The 25,989-nt window shown below is 41.5% G+C and overlaps 3 protein-coding genes across 3 annotated transcripts; 1 reads left to right on the forward strand and 2 right to left on the reverse strand.

Moving 5' to 3' along the window:
- The first annotated feature begins 724 nt into the window (after window positions 1-724).
- adal (adenosine deaminase-like) lies at window positions 725-5,294 on the forward strand. The gene is made up of 10 exons (XM_062390251.1): window positions 725-881; window positions 1,004-1,134; window positions 2,239-2,299; window positions 2,394-2,481; window positions 2,732-2,813; window positions 2,980-3,106; window positions 3,247-3,327; window positions 3,418-3,556; window positions 3,638-3,738; window positions 4,762-5,294. The coding sequence occupies exons 1-10, from the start codon at window positions 744-746 to the stop codon at window positions 4,951-4,953; spliced, it is 1,140 nt and encodes a 379-aa protein (XP_062246235.1). The 5' UTR covers window positions 725-743; the 3' UTR covers window positions 4,954-5,294.
- On the reverse strand, window positions 4,719-13,871 carry nat10 (N-acetyltransferase 10). The gene is made up of 29 exons (XM_062390250.1): window positions 13,732-13,871; window positions 13,448-13,619; window positions 13,256-13,347; window positions 12,998-13,169; window positions 12,382-12,504; window positions 12,231-12,292; window positions 12,023-12,137; window positions 11,563-11,670; window positions 11,287-11,420; window positions 11,104-11,197; window positions 10,917-11,015; window positions 10,686-10,822; window positions 10,282-10,406; window positions 9,990-10,140; window positions 9,525-9,621; window positions 9,290-9,406; window positions 8,663-8,764; window positions 8,499-8,573; window positions 8,297-8,413; window positions 8,038-8,171; window positions 7,901-7,949; window positions 7,334-7,430; window positions 7,142-7,249; window positions 6,886-7,058; window positions 6,676-6,795; window positions 6,488-6,586; window positions 5,807-5,880; window positions 5,622-5,702; window positions 4,719-5,538 (listed from the first exon to the last, which is right to left on the reverse strand). Exons 2-29 carry the CDS (start codon window positions 13,559-13,561, stop codon window positions 5,394-5,396), a joined length of 3,114 nt encoding a protein of 1,037 aa, XP_062246234.1. The 5' UTR covers window positions 13,562-13,619; window positions 13,732-13,871; the 3' UTR covers window positions 4,719-5,393.
- Window positions 13,872-15,461: 1,590 nt separating this feature from the next.
- Window positions 15,462-25,694, reverse strand: caprin1b (cell cycle associated protein 1b). The gene is made up of 18 exons (XM_062389898.1): window positions 25,562-25,694; window positions 24,040-24,204; window positions 23,864-23,926; window positions 23,678-23,764; window positions 23,349-23,587; window positions 23,169-23,251; window positions 20,902-21,078; window positions 20,744-20,796; window positions 20,581-20,664; window positions 18,794-18,961; window positions 18,607-18,715; window positions 18,436-18,488; window positions 18,245-18,337; window positions 17,848-17,994; window positions 17,471-17,624; window positions 17,187-17,366; window positions 16,115-16,221; window positions 15,462-16,008 (listed from the first exon to the last, which is right to left on the reverse strand). The coding sequence occupies exons 2-18, from the start codon at window positions 24,202-24,204 to the stop codon at window positions 15,922-15,924; spliced, it is 2,049 nt and encodes a 682-aa protein (XP_062245882.1). The 5' UTR covers window positions 25,562-25,694; the 3' UTR covers window positions 15,462-15,921.
- Window positions 25,695-25,989: the final 295 nt, after the last annotated feature.

Consider the following 25,989-nt stretch of genomic DNA (forward strand, 5'->3'; position numbering starts at 1 on the left):
AAATAAGCTTAATTATTATAAAATATGGAAGTAGCATATGAAGTGATTTACTGCCCATTGCTCAGCTACAATTGAACTTTACATCATTACTATTAATGCAGTTTATGCAATTTACGTTTCCTAAATGATGAATAATGAGTCAAAAAGTTGTTCTTTAAATGATTAAGTGACCAGTAATAGAGATATTACATATATTTGATTTATTAAGTCAAAATGTCCCATCTCAAATTGTGTAATTACCAAAGTTCATTGTGGAAATTAAGTTCAATGAAGGCCACAGTGCCATCAAGCGATGAAGCTCGAACATTGCTTAAAAGACAATGGCTGAATAATGATCCATTTTGAAATTAAACAAGCAACAAACAATAGTTTTTTTTTTTGTGAATTAACTTCTGTTGGTGCCCTAGATGAGATTTCAAATTGGAGCCCCCCAACATACACAGGCAAACAGTCATGCATCCCCAATAACTTTTGGACCATATACAGATGCACACACAGGCAGACAAATTTGTAAGCTATAAAAAAACAAAACAAAAATATAATAAAAAATATAAAGAGAGTCCTGTACTGATAGCATATCATGTCATGTCGACACAAATAAACATTAACGATGTCCACAATCGGAGGTGGAATAAAGATATTAAGAGAGACAGATTTTAGAACCGCACACGTAGCGGAACCTTGAATCAACCACGAAGCAGGGGGGCTCATTTCTGTGTTGCAATCGGCGGTGTAACATAGAAATGTCCACTGAAAACAAAGGCTGTTTGTCAGCGTTATGTGACAGAAGCAGCTCACACACACACGCACACACACCGTCCCTGCTGTTCTTTGTGATGGAAACTGAGGCTGATGTCTTCTACCGGCAGCTTCCTAAAGTGGTGAGTCACCAGATACCAGCGGAAAGTAAAGAAAGTTGACATGGTCTTTTTAAAAGAGTTACTACACAAGGTTAGTGGTTTTGGTAGCTACTTTCTAACGTCAGCATTTGAATTGTCCCCAGGAGCTTCACGCTCATCTCAACGGGTCCGTGAGCTCTCACACCATCGAGAAGCTCATCAAGACCAAACCTCATCTGAACATTGAGCACAACATGACCGCCATCGGCAAAGGACAGAGTAGGACTCTGGACGAGTGAGTGTAACTTTAATACGAGAGCCAGCGTCACTGCGATTAAGCCAGCCGACACTCGCATCTCTGTGGTCAAATCAGCCGACACAGAAATTCTACTGCACTCATATACTGACACTTATGATAAACGCATCCAAACCGCCTAGAAAGGGGATGGCAACGGAGTCATGGATATGTATCTATGAACGGAGTACTCGAAGTTAGAGGAAGAAAACATGTCGGCCTACTTCCGGTTTTCAAAATAAACAGTTGACATGGATCCTATAAAAATGCATAATTGAAAAATACTTTCTTGGATAAATTCACAAGAAGAATATATTGTCTTAACTGTGTCATTTTTATGAATAGCATTTTTGCATTAAGTATTGATCACAGGCATATCAATCTCTCTCTGAACTTATTGAGCAAAGTGTTTTTAAAGAACTTTGAAATATCCAGAAATGAACTGATTTGATTTTACACATGTTGAACTTTACTTTGAAAAATCTCCAAATCTATACAGTAAAAAAGGATTTAATATTCAGTGTGTAAGTAGTCAGAGAGGTCCTGAACACAGGCATATCAGTTTCTCTCTGAAGTTATTGAGCAGTGTTTTTACAATACTTTGAAATATCCAGAAATTAGCTACTTGAAGCAAAAAATGTGTGACTTTTATTTTGTAAAATCTCTAAATTGATAGTCAAAATGCTATACATGAAAATGACACGTGAGAGGATATATACTTCTTGTGAATATAATCCAATCCATTTCCTTTTCAATTATGCATTTTGTTTATGCTCTATGTCAACAGTTTATTTTGAAAAAAAAACACTTTCGATGCGTTTACCATAAACGTCAGTAAATGCACGCAGTAGAATTTCTGTGTTGGCTGATTTGACCCCAGAGACCTGAGTGTCTGCTGGCTTGACTGCAGTCCAGCGTCGAACTGCTGGAAATGACGAGTCATTCATTTAATACGCGTCTCACTGTTGAAAGGGTCCAGCAGCTGATAAGTACATAATCGCCTCTTTGGACTCAGTGGGAAGCAAATGAAACACACAGACATTATTGGACTAGCAGTGATGAGAAGTGTGAGACATTCAAACAACATTGCGCATGTGTCCGCAGGTGTTTTCAGTACTTCAAGGTCATCCATCAGCTGGTGGACACAGAGGAGGACATCCTCATGGTGAGGACCCCCCCCCCCCCCCGCGCACACACGCTTACAACAATATTAACATTTTCATCTCTATCAGCAACTAAATATACTTTTTTCTCTCCAGGTGGCCACAGATGTGATCAGGGAGTTTGCAGCTGATTCTGTGAAATACCTGGAGCTCAGAAGTACACCGAGAGAGGAGAAAAACACAGGTAACTACACCTAACAAAAAACAAACTTAGAGGATAAAGGTCTCCCAGGTGAAGGGATTTGTTATGTTACATAACAGTAAACTCAATATTTTCTGATGTTGCATTTTGTTTGTGCAAAACAAGACACGCGAGTGAATCATGATGGGCTGTGGGAGACCAAATGTCAATGTTGATGTTATAATAATCAGGACAATAATAATTAAAGATAAATGTAAGTTGCAACTTTTACGTTCATTATCTCCTCTCCCAGGATTGACAAAAAAAGGATATATTGAAACTGTCCTCAGAGCCATCCAGCTGTGTAAAAATGAGGGACTGGACATTGATGTCAGGTAGGTGTATTCTTAAATATTGCTGTGTGTAAAAGGCAGCGTTTTCAGGTCTTTAAGGTGCAGACACACTTCTACTTCCTGACCCCCTAAAACAAAAATACTGCATAAGGTTTGACTGATGCTTGAACAACTTGTTTGATGCTAAACTTGCTAATTTATCTCGAAGGTTCCTTGTGGCGATTGATCGCAGGAATGGGCCACAGGTTGCCATGGAGACAGTGGAGCTGGCTGAGGAGTTCATGCTTTCTTCTGATGGTGTGGTTGTGGGAATCGACCTGAGCGGTGATCCAACGGTCAGTCAGCCAGTTTGAATAAGTGTCTCACAAAGATTTTTGAAAATGTATTCAATTTTATATTATGTTCAACATGCGTGTACAACCAGAAGTCCCTAGTGTATAACAGTATTTCAGTGAAATAAAGTTTTTATTCTCAGGTAGGCGATGGAAAAACATTCCTTCCAGCTCTAGAGAAGGCCAAGAACTGTGGACTGAAGTTGTCCCTGCACCTTTCAGAAGTATGATAATAACAACCTTCTTGCCCATTTCACTTTAAGTGACATTATCTGCCATTGAAGTGACATTCCAACAAAAACTAAATCATCTAGGTGGCGTCCCAGCTGGAGGAGTCAGATATGCTGTTGAATCTTCCTCCGGACAGGATCGGCCACGGGACCTTCTTGCATCCTGAAGTGGGAGGTTCTCAAAGCCTGGTGGACAAAGTGCTTAAGAACAACATTCCACTGGGTGAGACTGAGTTGGAGATGAAATGATTGTTCTGTGGATTGTGTAGTACGCTAACTGTGTCTCTGATCTCCCCTCTTGCAGAGCTGTGCCTGACTTCAAATATTAAAGGACAAACTGTGACATGTTATTCCAAACATCATTTTAAATTCTGGTACCAGCTGGGGCATCCAAGTGTGATTTGTGTAAGTTTCATCCCTCTATACACATCTGTGAAACTCTTTGGAAAGTGTGAATTCAACCAAACTTCTCTTCATCATCAGAATTTGTTATTCTAATACAAATATTGACAAGACATTGGTAAAAAAAAGCAGAGCAAAAAAAAGAACACGGAAAAAACACAAGAATATGATTACATAAGAAAATATAAGAAATTACTTTGGAGTTAAAGGCAATTTTAGCAGAACAGAAAAATATTGAGGTAAAATCTTAATTCTCAATATTCTGATAAAAACTGAATGACACTGTTGTGTAAACAGCATTTTTGATCACCTTAACCTGAATTCTGATCGAGTCCATTTATGTAGACATGTTATTCACAATCTAAATTCCTATTGGAGTTTTCACAGCAGTTTGTTATATCCACAGTTACTGTTTGACGACACTTGCTCTGGGTTTGAGTGGAAACAAGTAGGACGTGAGGTAGTTTATATCTCCATCTTGTTGTGAGGACACTCACCTCAATTTGAGTGCTCGGGCCCTAATGTGTTTACATGAAATGCTAATAGAATATACCATACAGATTTCCTTAGGGTCATAGCGCCACCTACTGATCAGTGTGAAAAAGAAGTTGTTGTAACATTGTCCAGTTGACACAAAATTGCTCATGCTTCATCAGAGCCCCTACTTGAACAGATCTATTAGTCTGTATGTAATAATACTGATGGCGTCACCTACTGGCAACAGGAAATAAGATTTGTTTTAAAACCATCATTCAATTTACGTAATAGTTTCAAAGTGTGATGTGCAATTGATAGAGTGGACCGTAATGAGCAAATAGCAGGCAACGCTTCAAAATGCATGTGCTGGTCCGTTCAGTGCTGCTTTAGAGTCCTTGAAATCGTAGAAATTGTAATTTTAGTTTAATTGAATGTCTTATTCAGAATAGTTAGAATATTATTGAATCCATGGAGAACCTGAAATGACGATGCCTCAGAGGAAAAACTAATTTCAACACAAGTCATTTTTTATTCTTTGTCACATTACAGACCGATGACAAGGGGGTGTTCTATACAGACTTGTCTCAGGAGTATCAGTTGGCAGCTTCCACGTTCGGCCTGAGCCGTGAAGCCGTGTGGACGCTCTCCCAGCAGGCCATCGATTGTATCTTCGCACCAGAGACGGTGAAACAGCAGCTCAAACAGAAGTGGACTATTTTAAAGCCACAAGTGCTCCAGTGACCTGCTCAGTGGAGCCGAAGACTTATTCTACATACCTCAGGTTTCGGTTTTGAAAGAAAAAAACATTTTCATTAACTTTTTACAATATTTTGTAGAAATCATGACATAAGAAATGACTTATAAAACTACAGTTAACAAATGTGTAAAATAGGTGAAAGATAATACTTATTTAGTACAAGTGTGAAGTGTGTTCATTTGTCTTTTCTGTTGTTGAACGCAAAACAAAATATGAAAGCAACAGACTTGTGATGACATAATGTGAATGGATGAGCCGAAGTCAAAGAAAGTCACGGATAAAAAAAATAAAATAATGAATATCCAGTCTTTCGGATGCTCTTCAATATCTGCAAGTCCATCCCTGATACCCAATGTTCTCTAAATTCCAGCTCATGTTGCTCTGTGCCCACACACAGTCCCGGCAATGCAGCACAGTTTTACCATCAAGCCTTCTTTCCAAATTTACCATGTTTATCCTTGTTCTTCTTGAATTTGCTGTGTTGCATTTCCTTCTTTTTCACTTTCCCGTTTCCCATTCCTCCATTGCTCGCTGTCATGTTTCCCCCATCCAACTTCCTCTTCTTGTCACTGTTGAGGATAACACACCATCACAAACACGTTTCTACAACAAGTGCACAGTATTTCCCCGAGGTCCTTGAATGTCACTTCACCTCTTGATGCTGACAATAGCCGTTTTCCCTGCTTTCTTCAACACCTGGTCCCACTCCTCATCAGCTCCACGGATTTTGTACCTGAAAATACAAACAGAGATTAGTGAAGCTTCAGTGAATGTCGCCCTGATTCAAAAATGCTGAGACAAATAATGAGCAAGGCCGCCCTCTAACTTTATACTCACTGTTCTAAGTCCATATCCTTCACTTTCTCCATATCCTGCTTGTGTTGCTGCTCAAACTCCTTTGCTGCTTCATTCTGGTCAGAGAAGAAAAAAACTTTACATTTTGTATCTTTCAAACAAACACGTTCTTACTTGTAGGGCTGCAGTCGAGGATTGAAACTCATCTGTTAATGTATCAAGTGTTTGGTCTATAAAATATCTGAACATTTCTTAATTTACCAATCAACAGTTCAAAACACAAGCATATTTTATAAAACAGAGATTGGAATAGTTTTACACTTGAGAGGCTGAAACCAGCACATTTGACACAGACTGTATAAAGATGGATGATGCGTCTCAACTTCTTCCAATTGTGCAAAAATATAAGCTTAAATGGTTTTGTATTTATGTAGTTTTTTTCTAGTCTTGAGGACCACACAAAGCTCTTTACAGTACAGTTTTACATTCCCCCATTCACACACACATTCATACAGTGCATCTAATTGCAGCACTTTGTTTTTCTATGGGGGGCCATTCGGGGTTCAGCATCTTGCCCAAGGACACTTCGGCATGCAGATGGGTCAGACTGGGGATCGAACCGCCGACCTTCAGTTTGGAGGATGACCCCTCTACCCCTCAGCCACAGCCGCTTATACACTTATTCCTTCACTAAATCAGATTTATGAGTGAGATCCCACATACCAGATCATCACTCAGACTTCTGACAGTTGGCTCCATGGAAACGTCTTTAGTTTCCACCATCTCTGCCTCAATCGCTTTCTCCTGGATGCTGGTGAAGACCTGGGACAGGAAAGAAGCAAACACTTTAATTGTAGGTTGTTTTAATACTTTTCTTTTCAATACAACTTCCATCTTACGTGTCGACTCACTTGTACAAATTTGCGGATGAGGCGGTTGAAGAGACCCATGAGCTGCGAGCTCGGCAGTTCAATCTCCTTTTCTAGCTTGTCCACCGTCTTGTGTTGCAACCCTATACCCAGCAGTAACGCCTGGAGGAGAGCGGTCATCAGTCAATCACATCTACAGGAAACTTAGTGGTCCGGGCAAAGGGAAAACTAGTTTCAAACTGGGCTACTTACACACTGTGCTGCCGAGATGGAGATGTTGCCGAGCTGCTTAAGGAAGAACATGCGTGACACCACTGGGATCAGGTCCATGATGAGGTGGTAGTCCACCATGCTCCGAGAGTACAGCTCCAGACGTTTGAGGTCGTAGGGGCTAAAATGTGAGTCCAGCTCGGAGCGGCTGAGAGCTGTGAGGAACAAGAGAAGAGTCAGGTCAGGACCGTGGGAGGTGCTGAGGAAATCGGATGTGCCGAGGTGGACGGATCTTAACTGCTCGTCTCCTCCTTGGCCTTCTTGTTCTGCAGGATGCTGAGTGCCAGGCTCGGGTTGAAGCTGCTGAACTGGTAGGAGAGGAGGGACACGAAGCGCCGACGGAAATCTGAAGAAAGCAAAACCTGGTCAGGACGACTGCGGCGCGTTTAACAACAAACCAGATCTGCTGAGGTGGTGCAGGAGAGTTCACCTTTCCAGAAGGCAGCCAGCCACTGACTCTGCTCTGGAGCTTCATCTGTGTTCAGCTCCTTCAGCATCACACACGAGTGCTCTCCTGTCAGGTCATTCTAGAGGCGATCACACAACCATTACACCATGTGACAAGAGCAGGGGTTCAACGAACCAGTTTTCAGATCAGCAAAAAATGAATTAAGGAAAATGTCGCTTTGCTGTCTATTTATTAAAGAACTATTATGACCAAACTCCAGGTGCAAAATGTTTAAATTAAGTTTAAAACAAACATATGTTTACTGAAATGCAATATGAACAACAAAACAAAAATAGACTTGATATAGACTCTGATATTCAGTGTTTCCCAGTAATTATCAAGTCTACCGTGTTTTAATTTGATAATTCACATTTATGCCATTATAACAATATAAACTCAGAGCAACAGTAAAACAGCCTTTACACCAATACAATTTTTATTGTTCATATGCCTTCAGAGTCATCCACACAGATTATGGATCAACCGTGATCTGCTACAGTGCACAGAAACATATACGAATATTAAAATGAGACATGTTTTCATACTCACAGGAGTTTGTCGCAGGTAGACTGGAGTAAAACCTGCTTTCTTCCAGAACCTGTCGGGTTGCACAAAAAGTTTTTGACATTTCTAAACCTCCAGCAATATTAACACCCGTCCCCCAGCTCCATACTTAGGACACTCACTTGAGTAGCTGTGTGGTAAGACCATAGGAGACTCCTAAATAGTCAAGTCTCTCTGCTCTCCTCTCACTCAGCTTAAGCAGCAGAGGCGGCAGCTCCTTCCGCGGCGTGACGACCTCCTCCAGGAGACTGACGGCCTGCACAAAGAAGTTTTTTTGTCACAGATGTGTGCGGTTTAATCTGCCTCGTCTATTCTGTAAACTGCACTTTCACACGGCATGTGGGGAATGAATGCATCTCAGATGTCTATCGTTGTTGTTACCTCACTGCTGACGGAGGTGATCTCATTGGGGTTCAAGTTTGTGCTCTCATCCATGGTGGGAAACTTGCCCTCGTAGTACATCTGCAGCAGTTGGAGAGCTCTGGAGCCGTAACCCATCTGTTTCACAGGTGGAGATCAAGTTACACACATGAAGGGTCACTTAAAATACTCATTAACGGCTGAGGTCTTTGTAAATTCTCACCCCCTGATAGTCTGGATTGACAGCGATTCGCACCACTCTGGCTCCAGAGAGGCTGCCGAACTCTGGGTCTTGGAACTATAACGAAAGAAAAGCAAACTGTTCATGTCCACGCTGAGGAAATGAGCTGTAATGATTTCAATAAAGCTTTTGTGACGGGATTTTACCTGTTCTGACACAGTCCAGGGAATGAGATCACCAGAGGCCTTCTTCCCTCTGGACAGGCTGTTGAGGATGGACTGCTGAGAGATTTCTCCTTCTAGACAAACCTGAGGAACCACAGACAAACCCATGTATGTAACAACAAGCCATTATAAACAAACATCTTAAGAAACGGGACTGGGCCTGATGTGACTTTGTATTTAAAGGATTGATACAAAACAACTAGGCAACATTTGAAGAAATTCCCTTAAGACAAACTTGAAATATAATTAACAAAAAGCCAAGAGTCATGTTTTGTGAGGTCAATGTGACCTTTGACCCCCCCCCCAAATCTTATCAGTCAATCTTAATGTTGGTGAACTTTTGTCCAAATTTTAAAAGGTTTCTCCTGACACGTCTTAAGAAATCATGTTCACAAGGCAAAAAGGGGTTTTGTGAGGTCACATAGACCTTAACTCCTAAACCCTGATCAGTTCATCCTTAGGTGCAAGTGAACATTTGAAGAAATTCCCTCAAGGTGTTCTTGACATGTTCACAACAATGGGACAGATGTACGGACAACTTCTCCTACCTCAACTTTTATCTTTCACAAGCACGACAGCTTAGTAAAAACGGTTTCCTGAGAGACTCACCTGCACCACAGCGAGCACCTCAGGTAGGGAGTTCTGTGTGGGAGGAACAGGCGGCAGGAGGCAAAACATGTGATGGGCCGGAGCGTCGGACAACATCTGCAGGTCATTGGGTGAATTCTGGAGCCGGAGGAAACAATGAGACGACAAATAAACACAAAGATGACACAGCACTATGTGTGGGACAATACCTTCTCCAGATTATAATTTGTATTTATTACAAGACAAACGATCTCACCTTGTAGTGAGACGCTACATACAGCGCCATCAGCCTCTGCAGGAACGCTTCAGACGCCTTATGGTAACAGAACAATGTGTCTCTGTTCACATAATATCTGCACAGCGTGGGATTAAAGATGATAACGGAAAAATCCACCACCAGGTTTGCTTCAGACTCAATTATTAACTGAGTCACACCAACACATGAGGTGTTGTGGACACAAAGAATTTATCTTAACTTTGCAGATACAATTAACCAGATGCTGCTCATTAAACATGCATCCAATGTGAAGATAGTTATTACTTAACATATGATCCAATTTGCTATTTTTTATTCTGCATTAATTGTACTGTATAAAAATACAAGCAAATAAAAAGGGAAATCTTTTGGGCATTTTACTTCTATCACTTAAGTGCCTCGTGGAAGATGGGGGGGTTTTAGACCAGGAGTAACTTTCAGTTCTTAAGAGTGAATGAAGGATACAGGTCACAGGTCTGTGGGAGTGGGCAGCCAGAGATGAGCCTGGGGATGTTGAGACAATCCAGACAGAGCAGCTCGTTCAGCCACTTCTCCACCGCGTCTCCTGGAGCGTACCGGATCGACTCGTGGAGAGAGACCTCATGGAGGGAGCGAGCTGGGAAGTGGACATGAGCAGAGGTTAGGTGATATACACGCACGCATGCACGCACACACACATGCATGCACGCACATACACACACACACACACACACACACACACACACACACACACACACACAAACACACAAACAGTTACCTGCTGCCAGCCTTGCTGTATTGCTGCCTCTGTTCTCTGCTGACGTGCTCAGCTGACTGCTTGCACTCTGCTGCCTCAACTGCTGAATCAGTTTGAGGGAGAGGGAACGTCCGGTACCTTCATACCTACCGACACCAGGAATAGAAATGATTAGGGTTGAAATGATCAAACAAGTCATTGATAAACAGAATACTTCGATCATTGATAAATATTTTAAGTAGCGAAATGCAGAGATGTAACTGTTTACAACCTCCCATGTGCAAATATTTTTGAGTATTATAATTTAATAATAGCACTTAATATCTTTGTGTTCCACACAAAACGAGTACAGATCACCTCTATGTCATTATTCGTCATATCCCTCTGTACTTGGTTAAATATATAAATGTGATCCAGCTACTGACCCGTTGATGGTGGAAGCCATAAAAACTAGATAAGGTCCCAGCAGCTTCTTGACCAGGGGGAGAGGGATGGCTGCAGCCTCATCAATGACCAGCAGCTCAGCCTGTCCCAGTTTCACTGCATCGCCTGGGTGGATGTACTGTTGGTCACAGAACGGTGAGACCACATTTGTGTTTTTCCACTTGTCAGTATAAACAACAGGAAATAGAAAAGAGCGTTGTCGTCTCCTTTACCTGAATCGTCTGCCGATGCTCTTTGAAGATGTTCACACGCACCACAGCTTTGTTAAACTCTGGATTCAAAGACTGGATGATTTCATAGTCCAGATGCTCCTACAAATGAAGGAGAGGATGTGAGGTTTTCTGTGCTCGGACATGGAGATTCTGTCACTGACACAGAGCAGATGACCACACAGCCTACCTGGTACTGCAGAGCATCGAATCCTTTAAAGATAAACTCAAACATGGTGTGGAGGTTGTCTGGGCTTGGTGACGTGACAAAGATGTTGGAATAGCTGTAGGAAAAACAAACAAAAAATTGGTTACACTTGAGGAAAATAAAACATGACAACATATTTTAGAAGATTATAAAATGTATCTGTACCCAAAAGCCACAGCTCCAGCGACAGCCAGCCCCAGAGCTGCAGACTTGCCTCGACCACGGGCAGCGGTCAGAGTCACAGTGGTCCGCAGGGTCTTCTCAGAAATCGCTTCTATGAACTTCAGCACTCCCTTGGCCTAGCAGGCAAGATTAAACCAGAGAGCAAGGAAATGACAAGCGGGACACATGTTAGGAACACTGTCAGCGTCTCTTAATGGCGAGGTCATCAGATTACATTGCACTTTGTAAATGTGGTTCATGATTGAGAAGGGTCCTGACCTGGTCCATGGTCTTGCAGGAATCCACCAACACGCCCACAGGCTGAGTGTCCTGAAGAGACTCCTTCAGCTCCTTCAGCTCCTGCTCTCGTGGAGACAAGCCGTCCTCCTGAAGGGGGGGAGATTCATTTTTTATGTGAACTGCTTTGTGAACAGCAATGACTTTAGTTTCCATTTTAATCTCGGAACAGCCACACGTCTCCAAAGACCCAAACGTCCTCAAAGTGGTTACAACTACATATGTCACAATGAAACTTTCAGATTAATACTAAAAGAGATTGAGCGTTGGTGGAGAGAAGCTAAGTCTGGTGCAATGTGTGATCAACATTTTGTACAAACAAGAAAAAGAAGAGAAAAGAAGAAAATCACCACACACGAGAAAAAATAATTATCAAAGTTAATGCAGATTAAATTTCTATTTCTTTACCAACCAGTTGTTTTATTTGTATATAAACAAGTACCTGAGTCTTCGGAGGAACTGGGTGGATGTTTGCCATGTGACTGGAGATTGGAAGGATGTTGAGTTGGTCGTCAATGGCAACACAGTTCTTGCAGGATGCAAGAGACAAAATAAACCTGAAAATACAGAGAGAAAAATAACACAACTGATAAGAGTCGTTCCAAGTGTCCAACACTACTGTAATTTCTAATCTCCTGAAGAGAGCGAACCTCTCATTGAAGCGTCCGACCACATCCTGATGAGCCTCGGTTCTGTATCGAGAGTGAACGTCCTGAGGAAAACAAGCCACAGTGATCCTTAGTTATCGGAGTGGAAAAGAGAGTCTGACGTGTGTGGAGGAAAAACACGGTGGACACTCACCATCGTCATGGTGTAGAGCTGCTTCAGCGAGTTCATGGTCCGCAGCAGTATGACCACGATCCCGCCTCCTTCTACTGTCTCTACAGTCCTCGCTAAGAGGTTTGGTGTGAGAGCCTCAAAGTCCTGTGTGACAGAAAATAAAGTTTATAAAACAACCTGATGTACTCAACGAGTCATATTCATATGGATCTACAGCCGAGGCCACAGATGTGACCTAGAATAAACTAATGTCTCACGTTTGCATAGGTACAGTGGCCATGAGGTGCAAAACACAATTACAAATAATAGGATACAATGGCATTAACTTCCACTAGAAGAGGTAGGTACCTACTGTCAACGAGAATTTTCGCTGATTGGACGGAAACAATGTCCGTCTATTAATCAGGAAAGACAAGCTGACAAAATGTATTTTTTGATTTGATGTTGCGTTTTGTCATTGTGTCTATCCATTTGTCGTTTTATGATTCGTCATGCCTTCTGTGTTTTATCTCTGTGTTTTGTACTCCAGGGCCACCATACATATGAACAATGATTAATGCTTTTTAACTTTGACTTTTGCATCTAGTCAATCCTCCGTGTGACCCCTGGTCTGCCGCCCCGGAGCAGAGACACTCACCTGGAGGACACACATGCCGAACGTGTTTCCCAGGATCTTGTGCGTCTCGTTGTAGTAACAGTAGCGGATGTTGGTGGCGGCGACGAAGAGCTCAAATGGGTCGTCCTGGTTCAGATTCAACGTGCCCGTCTTGATCTTCTTCTGCAGATGCTTCATGCGCTTCTTGCGGTTGCTGATGGGAACATGTCAGACAGTCAAACCTCCGCTTCTCCTTCTCCACACACATCATGTGACTGTCTGCGAGGAGCTGACACTCACCTGCTGAAGCCCAGCTCCTTCTTGTAGCACCACAGAACTGAGGGCCGAGCTCTGACGGTGGCTTTGGACAGCATGTGGTGCAGGATGACGACCTGGATCAGAGACAGTGGGTTGATGCTACATGACAACAGACTCACGTGACAGGGTAACATGGACAAAATGAGCCTGATGCTTTGTGCGGGGAGAGTTCACCTGGTCTCTGCCACGATCTCCCACCACCACAAACAAGGTGCGGTGCTTCAGAGCCACTCCATTCTCGATCTGCACCCGGATCCGGTTGTCCACCTTCTTGCGGACGGTCGCCATCGTCTTCCTGCTCCAAACCCGGCAACGATAACCCAAAGAACCACGTGTGAGTCCAACACTGAGAAACAAACAGGGAGGTTATCTCAGGACATGCAAAACACACGAGTCCGTTTACAACGCGAGGAAGCAAGAGCGCGGAATAGAAGCTTTCAACTTTGAACCTTTGTTACCTTCTTTTTCAAACAAACTGGTCGTTGTTTAATCCTCGTAAAAAGTCCAATGAGTCGCAGTAGATGAAGTTACATGTCAGCCATCATGCTGTTGATACTCTCACGTGGAGACTCTGGTTCATGGAGGACCCCGGTGCGACGTCATCGCTATGCGACATTCCCTGGAGCAAAACAGGAAGTTGCCCCGAGTTTAGTCTGGCAGGATGAAACTTTTTTAGCATTAAGATATATCCTTTATTTATCTTGTTTGAGCTTGTATGTTATTTTTTGTAATGTTGTTGGTGTAATCGCTATAAAACCACTGCAACAATTTATTGATTGATAATATACATTGTGTTGCAATATAAATAAACAAGTTTATTCATCAAAACGTTCAGTCTCAGGTTGAGTCACAACAAATACACAAAAAAGATAAAAACATTTAAGATGAAAGCACATAAATAAAAAAAACCAAGTAATTCTAAAACACTTCATACTGCGATTGAATTTAAATTTCCATTGTTTCTATTTCATGCTCTGCGTTTCATTTCACTTCACATACCTATATTGTATATACTACACTTATTGATATATATGTTTGCATACTCGTATGATGTATTACTGTAGATTCAACTACCTGGCAGTATCCTATGTCTTTTGTAAGTTGCCCCATTTTTTAACAGTTGCAACATTATAGTGATACCTTTAAAATATATAATAAATTAATGAGTGACCCTTACTCTTTGTGCTAGTTGATGGGAACAATATGTCATTTCTTTGATTATCTAATATAAACTAGGTTTTGCATGAATTTTAAGAATTATATTAAATTAAATGTGTCCCACACTGTGATTCTTGTAAGCCGTCAGAAGCCAAGGCTAAAGTACTGGGTTATTCTCTAACAATAGGTTTTTAAAGCATGTTAAATCATCCAGGATCTAAAATACAAAAATATAAAAGTATCTTTTAAGTAAGGCTCTCAAATATATGTAGTAAAGTAGAAAATACAATGGTTTTCTCTGAAATGTGTATCAAAAGCACACAATAATTTGTCCATCTTCTTCCTGTGCGTAAGGGGTAGAGAGGTCGATCTCCAACCAGCAGGTTGCTGTTTCAAATCCCACTCTTCCCCATCCATAAGGCCAAGTGTCCTTGGCAAGATACTGAACCCCTAAAATTGGCAGGACCAAAACAATTGGTCATCCTATTTTTCTTGTGGTCGACACAAACGTTAGGCTATCATTTTCATTATCTTTTAATCATTTGTCATTTCAAGCTAATGTTCCAAATTTAAAGTTGAAACTAAATTTTGTGGGATGCTCTAGAACTGAAACATAAAAACAATGATTCTGACATTTTATAAACCAACAACTACCTGATTCATCACCAAGACAATGGCAGGATAATTAATAATGAACATGATCATTAATGGAAGCTGTAATCCAGTGAGAGTATTGGCCGATTAACTCTGATGGTGATGTGAATATCTTTGGGTCTGAGAAAGCACAGACAATAAATGGGGCTCTTACATTGTGATGAGCTTCTTACTATTTCATCCTTGTTTTATAGACCAATAATAATTCATGAAAGAAATCCACAAATTGATAATTTTTCAGTTGTCAAACTCTTAACTGAATAAGCACATCCATGTGTCCATGGCAAAATACAAAATCATCAACACGAATTTCAATATGGAAATTTCATGTAACATTTCTCAACTATACAGCAAAAACTCAAAGCTGAACCATCGGTATGCAACACAACTTTATTGAAACCTTGAAGCGACATCAATTTACAAACAAGAAAACGGGAGCTCATTGAACATAAAACACTTGGTTTTTTTTTTAGAATCAAAATGACAGAACAGAACTGAGAAAGGGAATAAACTCCCAAAGATTGGACCAGCAGTGGCAGGTGCATTTTTTTTTATACAAAAAATAACTTATGAAATCTTTCAAGTTTACAGGAATATTGAAACCCATGGCATGTGTAAATCAATGATTGGATTTACAGCTTACCTTGTGTTCTAGACTTAAAATGATTTGAATATTTCCAAATATCAAAGCGGGAGTTACTTTGATGAAGAAACAGGAAAACATACCACTGATGAAGAACAAACAAAGAGAGGACACGAGTGAGCTGGGGCAAATGCATTCTTGAATTTTCTGTGTGGTGCAATTTAAATCAGTCACAGTCATTATGAAAGGCTTTTCAGGATCGCATTGCCTGAGTGTTGCCTCTCGACACTCCCCTGGGTCCCTGACCAGCTCCGCGCTTGTAGTTCTGTTGGTAACCGTCCTGAAGCAGCAGGGGGGAGGTAAGAGAGACATTTTAGAAACTACTCCCAACAGACAACAAAGATACAAAAAAAAGGCAGTGTGAAGTCTGAAGGCTTCTTTCATACCCTCTGATAATTTCCATTTGAGTAATCCCGGGGTGTGTTGAACTGGGTCTGTCCGTAGCCAGAGTTTTGAGTGTTGGCAAACGGTGGACGATAACCATCATAGCCACCTGGAAATAATAAGACCTTAATTTATAATGCTCCAACTGAGATTAACAAAATAATGAAAGGGGCTTAACTCCTTTAAGCCCCTTTCAGACAACAGCATTTTTACATGTCAACAAGCACCCACATCACATTTGCAAGGAAGTCCCAACAATCGGGTCTGGTTTGGTAACAAAGCACTTTGAATACAGCACATATCTGAATATGAAATAAATAATACAAAATAACACAGATTGGTAAATTTGCTTAAGGAAATTAGTCCTTCAAAGTGTTTACCTGTTAGTTCATGGTCAGGGTGAACACAACAGATACATTGCTTATGTGCTGAATGTCAATAAAAGATGAAGCATATTTCTAATTCCAAGAGAAATTGACAAATCATTCTTTTATTGTTGAGGTGATAGAGTTGAGTGAGCCTGGTTGTGTTGATGCACTCCCAGTGAAAGGCTGATCTTGAGCATCATTGCAGCTAAAAACACTGAATTTGAGTTGCAAGGACAAACACTTTTGGTCCAAGTCAACACTCTTCAGCAGAGTTTGTGCCAAACAAGTAGCATTCACGAGATGGCATCCTGACAGAAGCAATTTTACATGGGCAGGTTGTGTGGTGAGGGAGCTAATGGCTTAGAAGCTGAAACCTCCGTTAGAGGGACAATGTGTGAAGGAGCCTTGTTTTTCAAGTGAAAAGCTGTATGTACAGGTGGGAATGCACACAAGTATACATTTGGAGGTGGTCTGGTCAACGAGTCAACATTCTTTTAAAAGTGCGAGCATTAATCCATCCTGAGCCGCGTTACGAGGGACCTCCTACTCAGCTGACATCCTCTGACCCTCTACAGGTTCAACACTCAAAATGTAAGTGAAAGAACAGACAAAAAACATTACCTTACTAGATAGACAAAGCCATCGATGTTACATATTTGTCTGAAAGGGGCTCAAATGACAATAATTGATACACTTGTGGGTTTACCTCTGAATCCATTTGATGAGCCTCTGTAGCCATTGATCATGCCCCTGGCGTTACGAGGTCCGCCACGGGACATGCCTCTGCTGTTGTAGAAGGACTGACCCTGCCTGCCGAAGCCTGGGCCCTGCTGAGAAGGCTGCTGGTGGCCTCCTGACTGGTCTTGGGAATGGAACGTACCAGCCGCTGAAAAACAGTGACTCACTGTTACAGGTAACTCTTACACAGGGGAAAATAGAGTATTTCACTGGAATATCATCCCAGGAACAATCAAGTGAAAATCTACCCACCGGACTGCAGTTGTTCTGACTGCATCTCTGTCTCCTCCACTGGATGCTGCTCCTGGTTATTGAAGGCCGGGTTGTAGTTGTTCTGGTATTGGTCGGCCTGGTTCAAAGCCTCCGTCTCATTAGCTGGTGGGACTGGGGCATTAAGGTTGAACACCTGAGGGTAAACAGGGGCCACATTGTAGTGAAGCCAGAACCAGAGGAAAGTTCACAGGCTCATTAGGAGGAAAGTACATTTCCATAATATAGCTACATGACTACAAACTACAAAGAACCGCAAATGGATGAGAGAGCACTTAAGGACTCAACGTGCAATTATCAATGCAAGTCATTTAGCTTTATGACAGGTATTGTTTGTTAACTTTGGGTCACAGTCTTACTGTCTGCATTGACTGGAATGGTGCAGCGTTGACATTGATGCCGCTGCTTTGAGGAGCTTTGGAAACAGGCTGGAAAACCTGCGTCGGAGAGGCAGGGGGGAGAGCAGCCGAGGGGGGAGGCTGCTCCGATGATAAAGACATTGAGGTCTGTGGAAGACGGAGACACGACACAAGTTGCAAGACTGAAAGATACATATTTTCGATGATTCAGTGATTTGATCTTAAAAAAAAAAAGAAAAATATAATCACAAATTCTGAGAGTATATATGTGTATATCACCCTTTTATCACCTTTCATCATCAGTAAAACAAATGTAAGATCTTTCCAACACAACTTTATTATAAGTAACACGTGATTCTTGACTGTGGAAAAATAAAAAAAGCAGAGCCTGGTTTACCTGGATGGGGTCGATAGTTTCTGTTAAGGGTCGAGGATCTGGCGTGTGTGAGGTCTGATACATGGGGGGCGGTGTTGGGGAGACAATGGGGACCTGTAAATAGGGAGATTGAAAATAAAACATATATCAACTATAAGATTTTTTACTGGCATGTTCCTATCAGTTTTGGCGTTTCCTGTTTGGTTACTTACTTGCGTGGGCTCAGGTTGGACAGGAACAGTGTTGGGTTGTGATAGCCGGGACTCTGGGTGAACAGAGGAGATTTAAACACTAGACTGTAGTCAACTTCAACTTCCACTGTGAGATATGAGTTTCAATATTTAGGCATCATGATGTCTAAAGTTTCTGTTTGTTAAACCCACCAGGAAGACACATCATCTGTGTTAAGTCCATGTTTTGAGCAGGGGCCATGGGCTGTGCCGATATAATGGCCGGGTCAACGGGCTGTCCGTCAAAGTCCAGCATGGAGTCCTGACAACAAAGACCTAATCAGCATCATACTAAAACTTATACAGGAAACATACATGTTCTTAACCCCCAGCTCCTCACCTGCATGAAGTTGTACGTTCCCTTCATCTGTGCCATTAAATCCTGCACCACCTGCTTCCTGACCAGGGGGTCGGAAGGTGGCACAGGGGATGTTGAGTTCATGGGGTGAGTCTCCAATGCAACAGGGGGCGCTGCAGGCTGCACGGGCTGCTGCATGGCACTGACTGCCTGAGAGAGTAAGACACACAGAGGGTGAGTGCTGGACTTGAAAACAAAAGGAACTAATTAAAATCGGATCATTACATAAGACTTTAAACAAAACTGCTGATGACTAAACACGGAACATGAGCATTGAAGCGTAGAAATAGTTCCACTGTTTTCCCTCATGAGTCAGAATGTGAAATTATTCTTGTGCAAGTGTATAAAAAGTCTGGCAAAAACTAAATCCAGCACTTTAAAACATCAACTTGTCAAAGCAAATCACACAGTGTCAGATCGAGACAGGGTGGTTCTTTAACATCAGCCTCAAAGCCCTCACTGGACAAAGGGCTCTGCCTGTACACTCTACACTCATCAAGCACTTTATTACGAGCACCCGTACAGCTGATTATTCATGTAATTAACCAATCAGTAAAAGCAGTACAATGCATAATATCATGTAGATACAGGTCAAGGGGAGAATGAAGAAAGAAACAAATTCAGTGACCCTGACTGAGGCAGGGTTGTTGGCACCAGACTCCAGATTGCAGCTCACAGTAAACCAGGCTCACTCTTTACAACTGCAGTGCTTATAAAGCAGCTCAGGACAAACACTTTGAGCCATGCAGAATATATTGTCTACAGCAGCAGAGAGCATGTCAGGTTCCACTCTACTCAGCCAAGAACAGAAGTCTGAGGCTGCAGTGACACACCGTCAACAACACTGGACAGATAAAGACTTGTCTGATGAATCCGTTTCTGCTGAGGCTGCAGCTGGTTGGGTCACAATTTGGCATCAACAGCATGAATCCGTGGACTCGTCCTGCCTTGTGTCAACAACCCAGGCTGGTGGTGGTGTAATGGTTTGGGGAATGTTTGCTTCACACACTTTGGGTCCTTAATACGAATCAATCATGATGTGAGTGTTACAGTCTGAGTGGTGTTGCTTACCACTTTCAATTTATGGCCGTAGTTTTACAATTTTCTAATGGAAATTGCCAGCACGCTAATGCTGTGAAATGCATTTGCCTCCTTGGTCACCAGATTTGAATACAGGAAACATTTGTGATGTGGTAGAGCAGGAGATTTGCAGCATTAATGGGCAGCTGACAAATCTGCAGAGACTGAGGCTGTTTTGAGAACAAAGGGAGGCTCTACACAGTAATAGGATGCTGTTCCTAATAAAGTGCTTGGTGAAATAATACTGCTTGTATAATCATCTCTCACTCTCTGTGGAAGTTTTAATCCTTTTGCTAGCCAAGGCATAGAGGCGAAGCAAATTATTTCTTAATTGCCAATGCACTACAGAAAAACAATGTCGCCACTAATGAGTATCCAAACAGAAGCTGAGGTTAGAATTAGAAATATTAACTTAAACACTGATCATGAATCTATAGTTAGCTGCCATTGTGTACTCTTTAAAAACAGAGTCCAGTGCTTTTCTTCCAGTGACATCTTGGACTTATCAGCTTTCTGACCGACATCATTCGCAGGATTGATTGTGATCCAAATGTCACCCAGACATTTGCAAAACAAACGACAATCTAAGATGATGCGTAGATAAATAAATAATAAAACTCTTATATTAGGGGTAAAAATGGCAAATGGTTGAAGACCCTGAAGAGAAAAATGTAAAACTTGCTGCGTACCTCTGTTTCCGTGGTCCACTCATCCCCCTGCTCCTTCTCACTTCCACTGTATGTGCCATCTGGAATGAACTGTCTATTTACAAACTGGAGGAATAAAAACAAACAAAGCGTCAGTATAAATAAACATTAGCTCTTAGACTTCAGTGGTGAAAGGAACAGTCACCTCTGTTGTTTCCACTGCAATGGGCTCTGTGAACTCCTCAATTATTTCAGTTTCTGCAAAGAGAAAAAAACATTTAGAGAATGTAATGCTGATCTTTTTATAACACGAGTAAATTAGCTTGGTAAAAATAGTCAACATTTGTTCAGAATAACTTGGACCTGGATCAACAGTCTGCTCTTCTGCTTCTGACGATTCAGCTGCTGCCACAACTGCTGCTGCCACTGGCTCTTCCTCCTCTTCCTCCTCACACACTCCATTTTGATGAGACTGAGACTGAGACCTGTCAAAGTACCCACTCAGCAGAACCTGGTCCAAAGTCTCTTTCAATTCCTTGTCTAGCAGAGGAAAAACATAGCTGGTTAGCATTTTACTGGAAAAGGCAGATCAAAACAGAAAACATGCAAATTCACATTTATTGAATTAATATTTTGTATCAATCATGGTTTGGTTCATGCTTGAACTGCTCAAATAAAATGTCACAACATAAAAAACTTGTATTTTCACTAATAAAGAAACTCCTTTAAAACAACTGCGCAAAATTCAGCCACCAACTGAAATGACTGATTAAGTTATAAGCAATTTGAAAACATCAAATTCATATGACCAGATCTGTATGTCAGGTGGAATGTGAATGAGGTCATGTTACCAGACTACACACACTGTGGCAAAGAAAGCCAAACACTATGCTTTTATGTGGCAAAACATCCAACCCAGAAAATCTGGTTTCAAATCTTCATATTTCTCTGTGACATTCAATATTAAGAATTCAATAAGCAACAAGAAAAAGTCATGTTTAGTAGAAAATAACAAATGGGATGGACTAAAAACTGTGTCAACACCAACTAGAGCTTTAATGTGATTTTCACAGTACATTAACCATCACTGTGTGATACCAAGAGTAATATATTACAGTATTTCACAATTATTATCAGTTACAGATTGAGATAGTATTAATAAACTTTTTTTAAATACTAATATGACACTGTAAAGTACTCTGTTACAAGTACAAACCCGGCATTGAAAAAGTAAAGTATGCAAATCTGATCACAGTACGTACATTGACACTATTATAAATAAACACACTCAAAGCAGAATAGAGTCTCCCGAGACTCTTATGCTATCATATATTATATCATTAGTTTATTATTAAACTTGCAATAAGGTTACAGGAGCCTTCTAAAGATGAAAATATTTGTTTCTGTTCTGTATAAAACTGCAAATTATGTTGTTTCCCTTCGATAAACATTCACTTCTTTGGACAGTTAAAAAATCTGATAATAGTGAGAATTGCTATAACAAGTGTGTACACAATAATCAAAAACAGTTAACAATTAATTGTATGAGCGCAGGATTGGGATCAATGTAGCTGGGATGGCCTGTTTACTAGAAATCAACCTAGAGCCTTTAAACCAACTCGAGTTTCTTCTAGAGCAGGTGAATGTTATTTCCTCCCATGCCTCCGGCCACCAAGTCTGCTGCTGCCTGAAAAATATCACCCCTAGTCACTGAGTGAGGCCTCCTTACTGGAGTGAAGGGGTTGGCTGGTGTCCCCACAGTGAACTGGGTCACCAGTATCCTAATATGACTCCAGAGAGCTGACCAGTGGAACCACAGGCGACTAGGCCACTGGCACCCTGCCCCGCTGCTGAGTCAGGATAAGCCCACAGCGCTCAACCCCTGAGCAGAATGCAGCAGTGCGCTCCCGAGGCCAGACCGCTGAGAATGCAGTACGCGTTTATGCTCAAGCCCGGAATATTCACATCACATCCCCTCACACATGCTGCCTTAACAAAACATGATGCACTCCCTACATTATCTTATAGGGCCAAGTTGATAGCCAACAGCACCATATGAAGAAAGTATTGTATAGAGCTTTCACATTCCTCATCACCTTGGGACCAATCCAAAGCATGGAGTCAGACTACTTATGGCTGACTTTTGATAAAAAGCCTGTGGATGACTGCGCCGTCACCATCTGATAAAATTTCCTCCAACAATTGTCACCACCAGCTGTCCAGTTTGTACTGACTAATGAATCTCCTTTTATTTAGACTGAATCTATGCTTTTCAATGTGGATCCGTCTGCTATTTATTTTCACTGTCTGATACATTTTCCAGCTGTATTCTGCAACAAAAAAAAAGCAAATCGGAAAAATGCTATTGTCTAACAAACAAACCCCCAAGTTTACTAAAATAACCGACAGCAAATATTCAGCTAGTGGAGACAGTTTGTAAACAGCTTTCTTTTAGCTGATCTACATGGTCATCTTTGAAACTAATCAAAATAGTTTCTGTTCAGTGACAAATTAATTTGACAAATAACGAAGATTATAATGAAAATAATTAGCCAAACCAACACAGTCACTGTAAGAACATGTACTAGTGCTACTGCTATAAAAACTTAATGATGAAACATTTGACTTACATGTTGTTCCAACCACAGCCTTGTCCCTCCCTTCCAGCAGATCCCAGAGATGCACAGATGCTTCTTCATACTTGTCGACTAACCTGTGACAGTAACGGTAGATGCATGGATCATCTTGATTAATAACAAAAACACAAGTTATATTTCTAATTGATTCAGATATTAATGTCTTTGACCAACCTGACATTTTGATCACGGTCTGGCCCAACTAATTTGTAGAACTCATCAAAAGCTGCAAGATCTGCATCTGTCAGCAGCGGTAATCCACCGAGTCCCTGCTTCAGGTCCTGCCGCACCGTCTCGTCTCCCAGCCGGTCCAGGAGGAACTGCAGCTCCAGAATCGTCTTCAGCCGTCTCTGCTCTGCATCGTCACGCTGCAGCTGCTCCCGTCGCGCAGACTTCTTCACCACCTTCTGGATCTAAAGAAAATATACATGAGCCACATACAGCGGATTTTATACAGTCAGAACAGACACTGAACATAACCAACAAACCATAGTCAGCCTTACATCTTGTCCCAGTGCCATGAAAGTCTTCTGCAACTCTCGGGAAAATTCCAAGTTATACGTGATTTCCTGGTACTTGGAGAGGGCCTCCTAAAAAAACAAGGAGAAATAGTAATTTCACACATTGCCAAGTTGTAAAATATTTAGTGGACTTTATGTTTGGAATGATGCAGAGTTCAGTGTACCCACCAGCTGGTCCTGGTTGAGTCGCTCCCCATTATTCTTCCTGACTTGATAATCATCCAGTTTGCCCTGTGGGTAACCATTCAAACAGTTTGGGAATTTCAAACGTTATGTGGAGAAATTAGGAGAAGTAGCTTCAGTCCATAATAATGATAGGAGGATCTGGAGCAAATGGTTGTTACCCTTTTCTTCTCCATGTTGCGGGCCTTCTTGTCGATGATGCACAGCACCTGCTTCAGGACATCAGACTGTCCACCGAATGTCAAATTGCCCATCAACCCTGGAGCGGATCCCACATCTGGGCTCGCAGACTGCACTGCTCTGTTTGCATTCATTGCTGAGGGCATCTAGAAAGTAGAGTATGAAACATTAACTTTTGATGGCAATATACAGGGACTTTTCTTCTCTGTACCCTGCCAATTTTTCTCAGTTAAATGAGTTACCATGAACTTCTAGTAAATAGTAAAGATGCATTGATCATATACTCAATATCCGTATCAGTGCAGATGCAGGTTCCTTATCAATGCAATAACACATTGCAGTGCATTATATATATATATTAATTCAGCCACAGCAAGCCCCTGACTCAGCTTTTAATACCACAGCAATCCTTGGCCTATATCACCTCACAGAATAAATATGCCTTTACATTTAAAGCAGCGAGCTACAGATTTATAAATGCAGGTGAAAGACAGGACAAGATTTAGACTTGTTATCTGCACTGGCAGATATCCAAAGTAGAATAAAACCGTTTGAATCTGGAAAGAGTGAATCAGTGCCACCTCAGAAAACTGCCAACAGTTTCCTCAAGATCAAATTAACATATTCATATAGTTTTATTCAAATCTGATCAACAGTCCTAAAAATGTATATATCAAGTTACTTTCACTGAATCCTAAGCAAACATTCCCATTTGAGATACAATTAAATGGAATTATTTTGCACAAACGAGGGCTTACATTAGCATGGTTGTTTAACAAATTGCTGATTTAAACCAGTTGTGTCAGCTCTACATGAGTTATCAGATCGCATAACACAGTGAAAGCATCATGGTCATAAAAAATAATCAGCAACTGTTTTGGTAATCAAATCATTGCAAACAATTCTTACAGTAGTTTAATAACATCACCCTGTGCTCCAAGACTAATCCTTTATCAGTGACGAAAACGACCATTAGTTGAAGACATAAAATAGACAGATGACAGAGAGGTTAGCTGTGTGATACCAAGAGTATGTTACAGCAATATATGATGTCAGAAAAATCATGATGGGAAAGATGGGATTCAGTAGCTCAAGCGGAACGGCAGGTATCTACACTATAACCATATGGAAACTACAACATCAGTGTTAAAGGTCAACTGTATTGTTAAAGTGAGGAAAAGCTTGTATACATTTAACCAGACATGCTGCATAACCTAGCACTTCATCATCAGCTAACTTTGAACACATAGTGAAGCAGAGGGAGGACATTTAACCCTGTGCCATCTCCTCATCAGCAGCATACGCATTCTCTAACATGTGCAAAGAAGCGGTGCCGTCGGCTGGCGGCTCTGTGGCTCCGGAGAGGGTCCGCTCACGGTGCTCGTTAAACGGCCCTCTCCGTTAGCATCCCCATGCACTGCTAGCTCCGGGCAGCGAGGCGTGCTAGCCAACTGCCGACCGGTAGACCCGTTCCCGTGGCGGCGCGACACCCGATTCACCCACCTTGATATTTTATATATCCACAGGGGAGCTTGATAGAGAAATGTGCAAGAGTTGTTATTATTGTTGTGTTGCTTTATTTTCTCTTTCAGTCAAGCGTGGGATCCGCCCCGCCGGCCTCACCGACAACTGAGACTGTTCGAAAGACGGAGAAACTCTTTATAAAGGCGGAGGTCCGTTTATAGCTGTCCAAGATATGCCTGACTACATAAACTGCAAAACAATCATCGGTGACACATCGATAAAACATAAAAACACACGGACACAAAAAATACAGACATTTAAATCTAATTCCAAGATCTTTTAAAAATCCTTTCGTATCTAAATAGTATACATATTTTTTTTGTGGTACGGCATATTAGTGACCAGCCAATTGGCAGAAAATCTGCACAATCATTAGCTTTGATTAGTTTTATGAGCTCGGCCCTCGG

This window comes from Platichthys flesus, chromosome 6 (genome assembly GCF_949316205.1).
Source record: "Platichthys flesus chromosome 6, fPlaFle2.1, whole genome shotgun sequence".
Classification (NCBI taxonomy): Eukaryota; Metazoa; Chordata; class Actinopteri; order Pleuronectiformes; family Pleuronectidae; genus Platichthys; species Platichthys flesus.